The sequence below is a fragment of the Nothoprocta perdicaria genome, unplaced genomic scaffold (genome assembly GCF_003342845.1).
Source record: "Nothoprocta perdicaria isolate Ctin4 unplaced genomic scaffold, notPer1 scaffold_117, whole genome shotgun sequence".
Classification (NCBI taxonomy): domain Eukaryota; kingdom Metazoa; phylum Chordata; class Aves; order Tinamiformes; family Tinamidae; genus Nothoprocta; species Nothoprocta perdicaria.
The window spans coordinates 688,491-702,998 of record NW_020454283.1 but is presented as its reverse complement, the minus strand read 5'-3'; the positions used below and the strand labels follow the sequence as shown (position 1 = coordinate 702,998).

Here is a 14,508-nt window from a genome sequence, read left to right as displayed (position 1 = left end):
CTGTTCATTGACAGTGACTCTGTCCTGATTCCCCTTTTGAAAGATTAAAGTGAACTTAATGCTGATAAAAAGCAGCAGAGTCACAGAATCCAGAAAGATAAAGCCTCGGATGAGAACGGACGTTGTCCTACACTCTTTTTCTGTAAGCCTTGCAAAGGAGACCTCATTTGAGGGTATTGCTKCTTAGGACTTCATTAATCTCACTATTTATTCAGTCCCTGTCTGCTTTTCTGAAACTGCTACATATACAGTGGATTACTTGTCAACGTAGTCGTTCTTCCAGCTGAGGGCCGTGATATGGTGGCTTGGAGAGAATTTCTAGTAAAAGTTCAGCAGTAGAGGTAAATCCAGGTACTGCCACATAACCAAATAACTCAAACTTTGCATATACTCGTGTCATGGTGAGTACAGAATGAAGGGTGGAATGTCTAAGAACATCTAAGAACATCTGAGAACATCTTCACAAGCTTTTCCTGTATATGCAGTTGTTGCTGATGTTGCTCCTGCAGGAAGAAGTTTGCCCTTCTACCAAGAAACACTCTTTCTTTTTAGTTTTGCAACAATAACAACAACAAAGTCAAGCATTTGGTCTGAGGATCGAAAAGCCCCGGAAATGCATCTGTACAGCTCCTCGTCAATTTGGGACCTAATGGAATATAGAAAATACTCAATAAAAGCGCCTTTATTACTTTAAATGTATAAATGTGGAGTTTTTAGCCATCAGGTTAATGTTTTTGTATCATTTTTTGATTTGATTGTGAGCACTTTTCCAGGTATCTCTGCCACTTGAGCACTAATTGGATTTCCACAGATAAACGGTGCTAGCTGCAGCCCTTACCTCACCGYGTTTTTACTTCATCATTATTTTATTTGTTTTTACTGTAAAGGTTAATAAATCTCAGTATGTTTAAAGTACAAAAGGAGGCAGGCAGGCTCAGAACTACAACATGGAGGGATGAAGTTTTATACACTGCGTTCTCCAAACTGAGAGGTTGAGAGAGAAACGGTGTGCCCTTTGTGGTACTTATAATGGGCTGTTGGGTATGTTAGTCAGCCAAGGAGCGATCCATAATCCTTAAGATAAAAAGCGTTGATCTCTCCACTAGTTCTCAGACAGAGCTGTAAGGCATTTGAATTGGGTTATCATTGATTTAAGTTGGGAAGAACACTGAGTAGCATGGGTCTGCTTGAAATGGGATATATGGAATTTATTTAATTCTATTTATTTATCTTTTTAAGAAAAATGGAAGTCTTTTCAGTACAAGTCTTTCAGTACAAGTACTTTCAGATCTAAGTTCCCTCTGGATTATGAAGAAAAGCAGTATAGAACTCGCTAGTATTTTAGGGAAGAACTAAATGAATGTCAGATTTTAATGATGATTTGGACTACAAATAAATTTTGATAAGAATTTATCAAAGCCCCAGACATTTGCAGGAAAGCCTGTACTTCTCCCTATTCTCATGATGTCCTGGCAAGCTGAGCTTGACTTCTTTAAGCTGCTGTGTTAGACATAGCAGAATTTCTAGCCATGGAGGCCACATGCAGGCCCTTTTTGCCCTAGCAGAACCCACTTTAAACACTCCTGCCCTATTTTGAACTTTGTGAACTTAAAAAAAAAAAATGTCTAAACAGCCTTTACTTGTTCCCAACCCTCTGTAGAGACTGCGTTGCCTCTGTTCTGTAGCTGCTGGGGCTCAGATGCAGTCTCSAACTGGTAGGTGCAGCCCGACAGACTGGGGCGGGCGGTTGTGCCAGTTGGCTGTGGCAACAGTGGACCTTCTTCTGATGCTGCTAGTGCTTGTGCAGGGGCAGCCCAGCTTTCAGAGAGGCCGTTGATGGGCTCTGCAGCGTTTGTCAAGGTAAAGCCGGCTTTATTTGGCCTGAAGTGGGTAATTGTTTATTAATTTTTTAGCAGGTAAAAGAGCATAATTGTAATAGTCCCTGACAAGCGCTGACTGCTCAAGGTCTAGGGAAAACAAAAACTCCTGGAACTGCCATTTTGAACCTTCTCTGATTTTACAGGTTTTCTTGGTTTGGAATTAATTTTTTTTTTTGTGTGTAGAAGCTAGGCAGGAGCAGCCTGGCCTAAGTTTAATTCCCTGCAGAACTAAACCTCTTGAACATTTTGATATAGTTTATGATGGTAGTACCTTGCTAAAAAGTTCAAGGGAGAGAGGAACTGGTGATTGAGGCCCGTGAATTCCTGGGTCGTACAGGAATGCTGTGCTGGTTGAGCAGCATCCTGAATTTATCCTGACACCTATATGCTTTGTTTCTTTAAATAGTTCATGTAACTTCCATGAAAAATGCCAAACCGACCCCACGGGGAAAATGAAATCTCCTCTTTCTTTGTAGATTATTTCTGGCCTGGAAAGCCACAGTGCAAATATTCCCTGTATTTACCCTTATTTTATTTCACTCCTGTTCAGGAGGAAGCGTCTTAACCATTGAAAGGGAAGCTCGGTTGCCTGTGAACTGTTCGTGCAAGGTTCTTCATACGAAGAAGAAATTTGTCGTGTGGGCTTGTTTCTCTTTGGAAGTGGACAAAGACGAGGGCCGCAGCTGCTTTTGGATCTGTAAATTTATTCCACTAGCAATCCCCATAGACAAGGCAGCTCTGGCCAATCAGATTCCTTGCCCCTTCCTTGTTTTTTCCCTTAATGGGGCAATTAACAGCAGGAACAAAGTGCATGGTCTGCTTGGTCTTTATTATTATTTGTGTTGCAATAAGTGTCTAGGAGGCCAGTTGCAGACCGTCACCAGGCGCTGCGCAAATGCAGAGTAAAAGGACGATTCCTGTCCCAAAGAGCTCTAAGTAAAATATTAAATTTACATAAAGGTCCTCCAGTGTTCTAAGCTTTTCCTCCTTTGCTATTACTTCCCAACTGCTGTGGTTTGCATGATTTATTGTGCACCTGTCACCATTTCCAGCTTCTTTAATGTTTCCAGCATGAAACCTTTTGTTTGCTARAGTCTGGTGATCCGACTAGTTTCCTCATCTATGTCCTTGTTCCTTCTCACGTTCAAGCTCGCTTATAGCACTACACAGACCAGTCCCCTGATTTAAGCCCTAATTTTTTGAGATTTTTGTCACTGCAAGGAAAACACAGGCTTAGTTTCTAAGATACAATTCCCGTGGATCAAGGGTTCTATCAAATGAGGTTCTTAAAATAGCAAGTTCAAAAAATAATAGCTTGCTGATTTTTCTTTGTCCATTTGAATCATTTCTATCTAAATCATCTTCACTCGCATCTCCCACAGATGGGATCTACTTTTGATTCTTTGAATTTAATCTAATCTAAGCCACTGTATTAGTATTATTTGCCAGTCTCTTGTCTGTGGAATTAGAAGGATCTGAGAAAGGGTGAGCAACGATCCTGTTCTGCCGAGGCTCTTTGATTGCTTTAGCTTTCTGCAATCTAACATTCAAGAGCCATTTTAAGTCCTCGGACACTATTGTTAGATGTGACACAGACTTCCTCTGCTTAAGTTACACTGTGGCTCCCTAGCATGTGAAAGAAGCTCCAGCAGTCCTTGTCTATCCTGTTGTTAAAAGAATGAAAATGTAGCAAGTTRATTTGAGCCCTGGAACTCCTTGTTGCAGAGAGGTTGTGGAGTCTCCTTCTCAGGAGATCTTCAAAACCCACCGCATGCGACCGGGTGCCCTGTGCTCTAGGCGACCCTGCTTGAGCAGGAGGGTAGGACTACATGAACACCAAAGGCCCCTCCAACCTTCATCGTTCCACTGCTTCAGTGCTCTTCACCCTCTGCACCTGCAAAGCTAATGCTTTTCTTTCAGAAACTGTGGCAATGAACTCGTTGCAAACGGCAACATGGGGAGAAAGGTGGAAAAGGTGAGGGCCGGGGGATGCTGCCATCTACTCCTCTGCCGAACATTATCATGCATTTTTGTAGTTACAGAACCACAGAATGATCTCACAGTTCTTCTGCTGTAGTGAGCATCTCGGACACTGAGTCATTACATTCCTTTGGAGTGATTCAGCTCAACAGCTTGACACTCGCATTAATTTTACAGCACAGAGCCTCAGCGATGCCTAAGCTTCCTGCTGTAAGAGGGGAGAAAGGAGATGTGTAATTTGGGTAAGATGTGTAAGAGGGGAGAAACAAGATGTGTATCTGTATCCTGAAGAGTTGTAAAATTGGATTATCTGTAATCAAAGTTTTAACCTTTCACCTTATCCTTGGCATCTTTCTCAGTTGAATCAGTTTGTTAACGGGACCATGACACACTGGCTTCATCCCTGCTTGGAAGCTGGATGCTTTACCTGCTAGCAGGAAACAGCGATCTGCTAGCCTGTATACTATCCATGATGGTCCAGTGCATTCGGTTCTGAGGTTGTCACTGTTTCTTCTTTTTTTTCTGGTGTACTGGTGTAAACAGAACTTCAATAGTTGTTGACAGTTGGATTGGGAGCATTAGCTCCACTCCTCCTCCCCCTGTTTCTTTTCATCTTGCTCTGCTACCTTCTTTGGTGGTATTGGTGATTAGAGGAACCTTACAACTTGTGTTTAGGCAGGAGCACAAAACAGGGGATTTTTATTTTTCCTCTAGAAGTGAGATCATATCATTCCACTCCTTAACTCAATAGAAAGGTAAAATATTTGAGCTCTGTAGAGAAGGCTTATGCTACTCAGGGGTTGAAATTTATTAGGGCTGCATTATCAGTTAAGCAGATATAATTTATTGATCTACTGTTGTTTCTTCTAAGGTGTTTTTAACACATTTTTTTTCACTTTCCTGTAACAATTTGTGTCAGGTCAAACTTCGATGTTATGAAGTCACATTTAGGGGTGTATTCTTTTCTGAAATAAATTGAAAAAAGCATAAATAGGACCTTTTGTGTGTAAGGAAATAGTTAACTGTGTTTCTTTTAAAGCATGGTTAGAGTTTTCTTGTTCTCTTTATCTTTCTGCAAGTAAGTGTTACTTGAATGTGCATTTTTCTGCTAAAAAAATAATTTTATCAAGAAGGCTACTATGTTTTAAATCGAGTCCAAAAGAACTTAAGATGGGAAAGATATTTCACTTTGAAARGTGACTACTGCACAGACGAAGTTCCTACTTTTCATAAGGGCTTTTACTCCATATATCAATGTGTTTTAAGAGAGACTTGGGTCAATAATACCATGCTTTAGAATTCCCTAAATACATATTTACACAATAGACCTTAAAATATATTAGTCTATCATGTCAGCTCCTGTACACTTCTATCAGGGATGTTTTATGTCCTTAACATATAATACAATAAAACTTTATTTTATATGACGTTTTTCATACAAATTGTATCCTGGAATGCTTTGTGGAGTTAACTAATACTTTTMTGAGGTGAAAATTAAAAAAGCTGAAGGGTAGTGGAAAATTAAGGGTTATGCATGTAGGAAATACTTGACTGGACAGTGCGAATGTGGATGAAGAGGCCACAGAGATGGGAGGAACTCTGATTTGTGCTGTAGCAGGGACCCCTGGCAGAGGTGAGGGTATGTGAGGAAAGACTAGTCTTACGTAAAGAAAAAAGGTAGAAAATCATGTTCTCRCAATCAGCTGGAGGAAACGTGAAGTGACTCCCATAACAGAGAAGTTGAGAGGAAGGACCAGATAGGTGGACTCCTTTGTAGTGAAAAAGAGGACAGAAATTAGGGAAAACACGCTGAAAAGAAGCAAGGCCCTGAAACTGTGTCTGTAGCTGAGTCGTTGCGGGCGGGCGGTGGGAGTGGGACAGCGGGCACCGAAAATCTCCCGGCTCCTTCCTCTGTGCTCACTGCGGTGTGCAGGAGGTGGCAGGGTCGCAGCTCGGGGGAGGCGTCCCCACACCCAAGTAGGCACAACAAGGTGACACGAAGACAGCTCCGCTCGGATTTTTTTTTTTTTTCTGGCTTTCATCAAAAAAAATTTTTTTTTTTTTGGTCACCCTGCTAATGTAAATTAAGTAAGGCTTTTTTGTATGTGATAATTATAGATAAATGTATTTAAAGTAGATCTGGATTTTGTAGTCCTCAGGAAAAAGAGGAAGAGTAATTTTTCCCCCCTGTCCCTGTCATGTGTTCATTTTAATGAGCAATTTTAAAAAATTGAAAATAAAAGAGGAAAATGAATAGGTGTTGAACCAGCCTGTGATATGTAAATGCCAACTAGTAATTACCTAAAACCTCAATTTTCTTTCTGTTTCATCTTGCAAAACATTTCATTTCCACTGAGTGAAAACACTTAATTTGGGCTCCGCTGGCTGCTGCGGCGCGAGCCGCCGCCGGCCCCGGCTAGGGGGAGTCCTGGCTCCGCGCAGCGCCGCGCGCTTCCCAAGGTTATTCCCGCTCCGCTCCTCCGGCTCTTCTCCGGGCCCTGAATGGAAATTCACCTGCCCTGCTTTCCACTCGGGCTTGCCTGCAGGAATACTGTTCTTTCACGTATTAGGGAAGATTGGCTCATAAATACATGTTTGGAATCTATTGCTGTTACCTTCCTTTTGGTTGGTACCGTGACAGGATCTTGAGTTAGAATTCTTCCTCACGGCTAAGTTTCTGGGCACCTGAGATTTTTTCCTTTTTTTTTTTTWAWTTTWWTTWATYTTTTTTTCTTTTATTACTCTTTGTTTGCTAATCTGCATTCTTTTAGTTCTTAATTTTAGATTTGTTTTGAAGCTTTTTTCTTCCTTGCCTTTGCTCCTTCTGGTTCTCACTCCTGTGAATCTTGATTTAAATTCCGTTTATTTTTTATTTCTTCTGTTTCACATGAGCTTGTTGGCGATTGTTTATTATTATTATTATTATTATTATTATTATTATTATTATTATTATTATTATTATTATTATTTTATTTTAAAACCTTTCTTTTTGAGACATTGAGATCCCCCAAACTCAGCAGGTTTCTAAGTGCTGTTACAACAGAAAAAACTCCTAGGGCTCTTCTGATTTCATAAAAATTTCAAGGAAATTAAAGGAGCTTTAAAGGGTTTCCTCTCTCCTGACTGACCCACAGATGATTTCTTTAGGAGGAACAAGTGCTTTCTGTGACATAAATTGAGAAATCTGGGGCCCAAAGCCCCGAATTTGCATTTGCGCTGGGAGAAGGCAGCCGGTATCGGGGAACGCGGCGTGTGCCGTGTCCCAGGACCCGGACTCTTAGAGAGCTCTGCCTGGGAGCTCGAGGAACAGAGCCTCTTTAGCGAGATATATGGCTTCATAATTAGCCCCTTGCATTTTTTTCACGAGTGCTAGCATCAGCGTTCTATGATGTGTTTCCCTGATTAACAGCTGCTTTGCAACTATTTCCTTGTGCCACTGATGACCGTATTTGTCAAGTTAGTCCTGACAGAGAACTGATTTCTTACTAAAATGCCGCATTTCTGTTTGAAGGGGCTTTCTTGTTCATTGCAGCACCAGGCTTTTAAGTCAGCCCTTGTTAAAACGCAAGTTGGCTTTAGCCTGATGCTTGTTAACAGGATTCCTGGTATCTCCTTTAGAGTAGGAGTGCAGAAACCTTTCACAGACAATTTAATCTTCTGAGCCCTGCAAACATACAGCTGTACACTGGGGGGGTGTTGCTGGAGGCTAATGTATTGATCAGTTCCATTTGCCCTATAGCCGTGGCCTTCTGCTCTGGCTAAAATAGGTTGAGTGTTTGTTGATGCTGCCATATTATTATTTTTTAATACACTGGAAAAAAAATTAATTCCAACTTCTTTTACATACGTCATGTATATTGCCAGCGTTGATTGCTTCCGCACATGTAATGTAAACTGTCTGTGCATAGTTCATGGCCTGTGCCGCCTCTGCTTAATGAAAAGAAGTGTTGCATTTAAACAGATACAGATCCACTCAGAAAGACAAAATACCATCCCTTGCAACGTATAATTCAGATCCAACCTTTACATCACAGGTCATCTCAAAGTCTCAGTCTATCAACAAATGCTGCTCAGTAATAACCTACAGAGGGTTCCCAGTATTAGGAAATCTATGAGAGCTTTTACTGGCTGCACTCCCAGTGGCTTTTGGTTCTCTTTCCATGTGGACCTGTGCTACTAAATCCTGTGGAGCTTTAAGTGATGATGGTAGAAAGTGGATATTTGCCACTRTGTTTTAAGATCGATGGCTTATTTTTCTAATGCTAGGAACTGATAAAGTAGTTTAGATTTCCCAAATTGAAATCCTGCAGCTTTGAGCATAATAACAAATAAGGGTGGCTAACTCCTTACTGTTACTCTCCACTGACACAAAAGGGAGGGAAATTGGGATTGAGGGACCTTGTCTGTAATATCAGTGCTGTGCTTTGCCCCAGAATTTCACCGTCTTGCTGCACTCCCCAGTATCTGCCATGAAGTTCATGTTTCCATTTTCTGTCTTTGACATTGAAGCAGAATATTTGCCCGGAATTTATGTAATTGGCCAGACACAAATATAATCCAGGAATCATCACATTCATCATCTAATTAGAAAATCAAGCTGTAGTGCAAGATTCCACCCACGACCACCACAGTAGAAACGTGTTATACGTATCCCATCACCATGGAAAAGCTCGGGTGTAACRGCAAGTTTATGGAATTCACTTGCTTTTAAAAAACAAATGCACCTTTTTTTTTTTATTAGAAGCAATAAATAACAGTGATAAAACTCTGGCTAAAACTATTTTGCTCACCTGTGTGTATTGGCAGAATGGTGATACAATGAGTACTACTTATGCACATTTTTCTATTATTAGGACTCTGGCAAGAGTTACAAATGACACAGAAATGATACGGAACAATGTTCCTATCTGAATAAGAAAGCTACTCGCAACACATTTTGTTCATCTGTACAAAAGACTGGGAAGTAATTTTCTCATTTTTTCCCCTCCTTTTTCTTGCTTTTAAATGATGGACTGCAGTTGTCCTTGTTTGTGTGGAGAAAATCATCTTTAGAAGGTAGGAAAGTTCTTGTGTACTGCTGTTGAAAATATTGGCATCTTGACATGGCCAAAATTGCTTTGTAAGTTGTTCGTGTATACAAGATGAATTACAAAAAGGAAGAAGTCTCAGGTCAGCCTATAGGAGGAATGTGTACTCTAGAGGTAAATGCAAACATAAATAAGAAAAACGTGGGATTATGGGGACRAGGAGTAACTATTAGGATTTTGTGTGTGTGAAGTTTGTTGTTTCTGCTTGTAATTTCGTTTTGTCTTAAGCATAAAACCTTTGTGAACAGTGGAGGAAATGGTGCAGGGAAGAGATAAAATGGAAGTTTATTTTGAGATGAAATTTACTACTGAAATGTTTATCTTTTTGCAAGGCAAAAATAAGTGTTAGTAAAGAGTTAGAATCAATAAAACGTTAAAAAGATTAGGGTTAAAGTAAGACAATGACAAATACTGCTTATGTCTTACGGGTGGGTCTTTTTTTATTTATAAAATGGTAATGTTAATGAAAGGCTCTGAGAGCTTGCAGAATTCCAGGGCTGCACGCCTTTTGTGTCTGTCGCCAGCTCGCTAAATGCAAGAGGGAGTGTTGAAGAGTTCATGAAGAAACAAACAAGTAATTATTGTTAGAAGGAAAGTGGTTTTGATATGTTCACATATCTGTTGGTCTGCTCATTTGGGCATCTTTCTTATTCAGCATATTACCTGAAGGTTATTAGTTGGGGTGCTTTACATTTCTGAGTCCCGTGCAGCAGTATCAGCACTGTTTAAATGCRCGATTTGCCTGTCACCTGCGTTTCAGTCGGAGACAGATCAAGTGCACATAAATGAGACCAAATGTGCTTTATGTGGGGCATTCCGCTCTACTATTTCATGGTTCAAAATTACTGAACATAAACTTAAGAGAGAGGAAAAAAAAAAAAAAAGGAAAATAAGAAAAAGAAGAGAATGAAAAATACTCCATTCATTAGATTCCCCCAACTTTGAAGTGTGCCAGGACTTTGTCAAATTCCCGTTAAAATAAATATGTCAATTTCATCTCTCTTCCAAATTCATTTATCATGCTTTTTTAAAAGGTGTTTTCTGCTTTACCTGATGTTTAAATTGGATTCACTCGTTTATGCTGTTCTTTGCTGTATCCCCCATGTTTTTCTTAAATGAATTAGTAATGACAGCATACTCCATCATACCCTCTCTACAGCCACTTTAAGGGAAGCCTGGTGATCTAAACCTTTTAACCTATTAAAGATGATTTTCCCCAATTGAATCAGACCCACCACAGGTGTAATAACTAATCATTTAAACTACACCTGCTATTATGTATTTTTAAGCCATTATGCGTGTTGGATAGATGATAATTCATGTTTATTGCATTGTCCAATGGATCCGTTTTGCCTACACTAGCTTGATTAATGTATTTAAAGAAATAAGAGATGCAATTTAAAAAAAAAAAAAAAAAAAAAACCTTGATGGAATGCACTGAGGAGTACATTGAAAGTGCCATTAAACCCATCAGAACTTTGCTCTCTGACCAGAAATGCATATTTGAAGGGTTTGATTCAAGCAGCACAAGGTGAAACTTAGTGATTTCAACAGTGATGCTGTTTTCTTCCTTCTTTTCTACCACTCTGAAAAATTTCGGAAACGTGTTTGGAACTTAATTCCCAAAACTGTGTTTTAGCTCAGACTCTTCCAGACTTACAAATACACTTTCYGTGTAACCCCTGCCACTGTTTTAGAGAATGCACATGCCACTGTTTGGAGAGAAAAGGCACCTCTTCCATGTATTTGCACGGTTATTTTTAGCTGTGGAGGAAGGAAGTCATCTCTTTCATCAGTTCACATGAACGTGTCCATCTCCTAAGCGCTGTTAGCTTGAGGCGAATTATTTCTCCTGATATCTCAATCGAAACAGATGCCTTTGTACTGTATAAAGGTAAGGTGAATCAGCTGTTTTTCACCAGTGCAGCCCTATATAATATGCAGAGTAATATAGGAGAGTATGTGGAAAATTGACCTGTCATATGAACAAAAAAAAAAAAAAAAAAAGAAATCAAATATCTTTTGCTGGCACTAAATTCCAATTTAAAAAACAAGTGCCGTTGTTGTTGGTGCCACTCGGTAATACTGCAGACTTTACAGTTTGCCTGGGTACATGGTTTGTTTTAAGTGCTATGTCACCCTGAAGAAACACGCAGATGAAGTTAGTCTTTTGACAAAAGCAATCTGTGATTTCTGTCAGAGTGGGGTATAAATTAAGCAATTCACATACCCATTTATATTATGAAAAGTGACTTTTTTTTTTCTCATATTTTCAATAGATTTGATGCAAAACATGAAATTTTGCTTCTTTTCCAGTGATGACAAACTGAGGTTTAGTTATTGCTTACAGTTGATTAGAGCAATCGCAGAAATGCCCTTAATCTCCTAGAATTTGCAAGGAGCTTCAAGTCAGATAGAATGGAAGCATTCTTCTGATCTTAGTAACAGTCCAGCGATTGCAGATGAGAGCTGTTGTCAAATATAGATATCTACCTATGCAAAAATATCACAGTCTAAGTCAGGGTAAACTCTAAGAATCTTAATGCCAATTTTCATACAGCTTGAGCTGCTGAAAGAGTAATTCAAAGAGAAACTTCGAAGTTGAAATTTCATAATTGCGCTGTCTGACGAGAGGAGATCCGATCACTGAAACATTTTCCAAATTTGGAATGGTTTCAGTTCCAGACCGTCCCTATGTGGTGTTAAATGTAATGCCTTTGCAGTACAAAAAACGCATAACATAAAATAGGAGTATGACCATTCCTGACTTTTCTGTGTTCTGTTTCTCCAATGCTCTCACCCTCGCCAGATCGCGACTGCAGTGAAGTTTTTACAGAATCCTCGAGTGCGCCAAAGTCCACTTGCAACCAGAAGAGCATTTCTCAAGAAGAAAGGTATGGACACATAAGTCTCTTGTCTCGATGGTAATGAGAGAGTTTGAGTTAGGATTAAATCCAGAACATATTGCAATGGAAAATTAGATGTTAGGATAAGGGAGATGTGTTTCAGAAAAGATTTGAAGTTTGTGAGAAATACCACTCTTGTTTTGTTCCATACTGATTACAGCAATATTGGCACCAGATGTGGAGCTGTAGAATGCAGAAGGCACATTGGAAGTTCTAGGGTTAACTATTATTAGATATTTTTTGAAGTGTCCGTAGTTTACTACTGTGGACTAGCTGGTCAATGCTAACCCCTTGTGACATTGGCTTTAGAAGGATCAGCTTCTGGGTGAAAAGGTCAAATGCTTTAGAAGAGAGCCAGAGAGGAATGAAGAGCAGAGGACTTGGTAAAAGTAGACAAGGTCAGGCTTGGGTTCAACCTGACTTTCAGACAGCGACGGTAAACTGATAACTGTGGTTAGTCCTTTTTTTTTTGCAAGGATTGAACAGGATTTGACCAATCTAGTATAGTCCCAAAAGGATGGAATTGCCTATTGATTTTTTTAATTATTATTATTTCTGATTCACAAAGGGAAYTGACTTTTTCTTTAATATAAAGTTTTTAGCCAAGAACATAGTGATTTTGAGATGAAGTTCATGATACCCTTCTTAGACCACGCTGCTTACATCTTTCATGCAAGATGTAAATGTTGTAAAGGGTCTTGTCTTGGAGTAAATTATGTGCACGATAAGCAGTTGGAAGGATTCTGAAAATACAAACTCCAAAACTGAGAGGGAAGTGACTGCTTATACGTTGAAGCCATCAGTGCTTCGGGGYATACTGAATTCTGTAGTTAGAGACTTCTCGTTTTGAAAATTAGGGAAGTCCGTGAAATACATATTAGTCTTACTGAGAATATGACATTTTTATTGAGATACAAGAGACCTAACATCATAGAGTATTCAAGAACAGGCACCACTCTGCTCATCTTGAACAGCAAAGGMTCTAGAAGAGAATGGCAGACTCCTGTTTTCACGTTGTTGTCATGGGAAGTAGTTGACARGTACATGAGCTTGAACGTGGTCCCCTCCCTGCTTGTCCTAGTCGCAGTTAGCACTCGTGCAATGCCGCTCGCCCTGCTTGCCGTCAGGATGGCATTAAAATTTGGAGCCTTTTGGCTGCTGTGCTCCAGGAGTTCTTCATTGAAATATGTGGACCAACGGGGAGTAATTAATCATAAAAGCTTGGGGATTTCAACTCTATCATCGAAGCAATGAAGCAAGGGAAAGCTGAGCCTAAAAGCTGTGCTGATTACCCGGGGTAACCTGATACAAAATCTATTGTTGCCGAGAGATCCTTAGCCCCCAGTATATCGTGCAATACTATAACCGCCTGATCTTCTCCTCTGCTGACAATGACCAGTTATTCCTCATTTTCTCTCTCAACGCAGCTGGGTTAGAATTTCATTTGCAGAAGGTATTTAGAGCAATTTAGAGACAAATGTCTCTGGTGTTTGCTCTGCACTTCCCCACCGCAGGCTTCGCTGAACAGTTTTTAGTATCAGGAGCTCCATCTAATCTGTTTAATTTTAATAAATCCCTGACTGGGAGAAGAGGAACGTTGGGCAGAGAGAAACTGTGGCCCGACTAATACTACTTATGAATTACTTGGCTAATAATTACTAAAGAGAAAAAATGGTTTGGTAGAGCTGTTTGTTCCTGTTTGTTAATTTGCTGTTCTTCCCTTTGTGATAATTATTTCTTTCAAAACTTAGCAGTAGGAAGGAGCAAGATCTAGCAGTGCCTGCACCCAGCAGTCCTTGGAAACGTGGCCATGTGGAATCTGACCACTAAGTTGACGGCATGATCTCTGTTTGGTGCTTGAGAGCAAAGAGCACGTCYTGTCGTTGTMCCTCTGTGCCKTAGCGGGGGGAGACAGYTATTCTTGAAGCCTACGTGTTGTGRCTAGTTCAACCTGGCCAAATGAGGGACTGCATGTTTTGGTAGGTTGTTCCCACTGTGCTCTGACCTGCAGTCATCATCCCAATGTTAATGTTATCCCCGTTTTACAGGTACAGAAGGCCCTGCAACCAGTCAAAGAAAGCATTTTCTATATAGAAACCATGTAATTTTACAAGATTCCCTATTAAAATGAGCTTTGTAAATGATCTTTTTATCATCTTGCTGAGACCAGAAGTTACTCTGGTCCAGGAGCATTCCAGCAGGATTTGCTGTATAGGGGAAGGCTTTTCTTGGACTCAGGAAGGATTTTGGAGGTGCAAACCTTGGAATTTTTATGTCTGTAGATTATGATACAGTGTACAGGAACTTTCTTTTTGTAGTTGCTTCCCTGAAGGGTTACAGCCCTGAAGGGTTGTTCTGTGAATCCCCACTGGTTAAAAACTGGGGCTGTAGAGAACAGTGCTAGAGCACTTGGTATGAGTGAGCGCRGAGGGAAAAGGTCAGGTGTCTGGCCCCTCTGGGAGCTTTCTGCTGCCCACTGCAGCCCAGGTAGGCTACAGCAATAGGACTGAAGCATTAGCAATGGGTGAGCTTTCATCATCTCAGTTTTGCCTAAGAAACTGAACTTTTGAGACTTGCAGAGATGGTTTTGCCTCAAATTAGACCCTCTCCTCTCCTCTCCTCTCCTCTCCTCTCCTCTCCTCTCCTCTCCTCTCC

At 40.3% G+C, this 14,508-nt stretch overlaps 1 protein-coding gene across 1 annotated transcript in view; it reads left to right on the top strand.

The window, feature by feature from the left end:
* The window catches only part of PEX14 (peroxisomal biogenesis factor 14), a 76,216-nt gene that overhangs the window by 25,536 nt on the left and 36,172 nt on the right, over positions 1 to 14,508 (top strand). Inside the window, exon 3 of the mRNA XM_026053678.1 lies at positions 11,757 to 11,841. Coding sequence (XP_025909463.1) covers positions 11,757 to 11,841 — 85 coding nt within the window. The remainder of the gene's footprint in view (positions 1 to 11,756; positions 11,842 to 14,508) is intronic.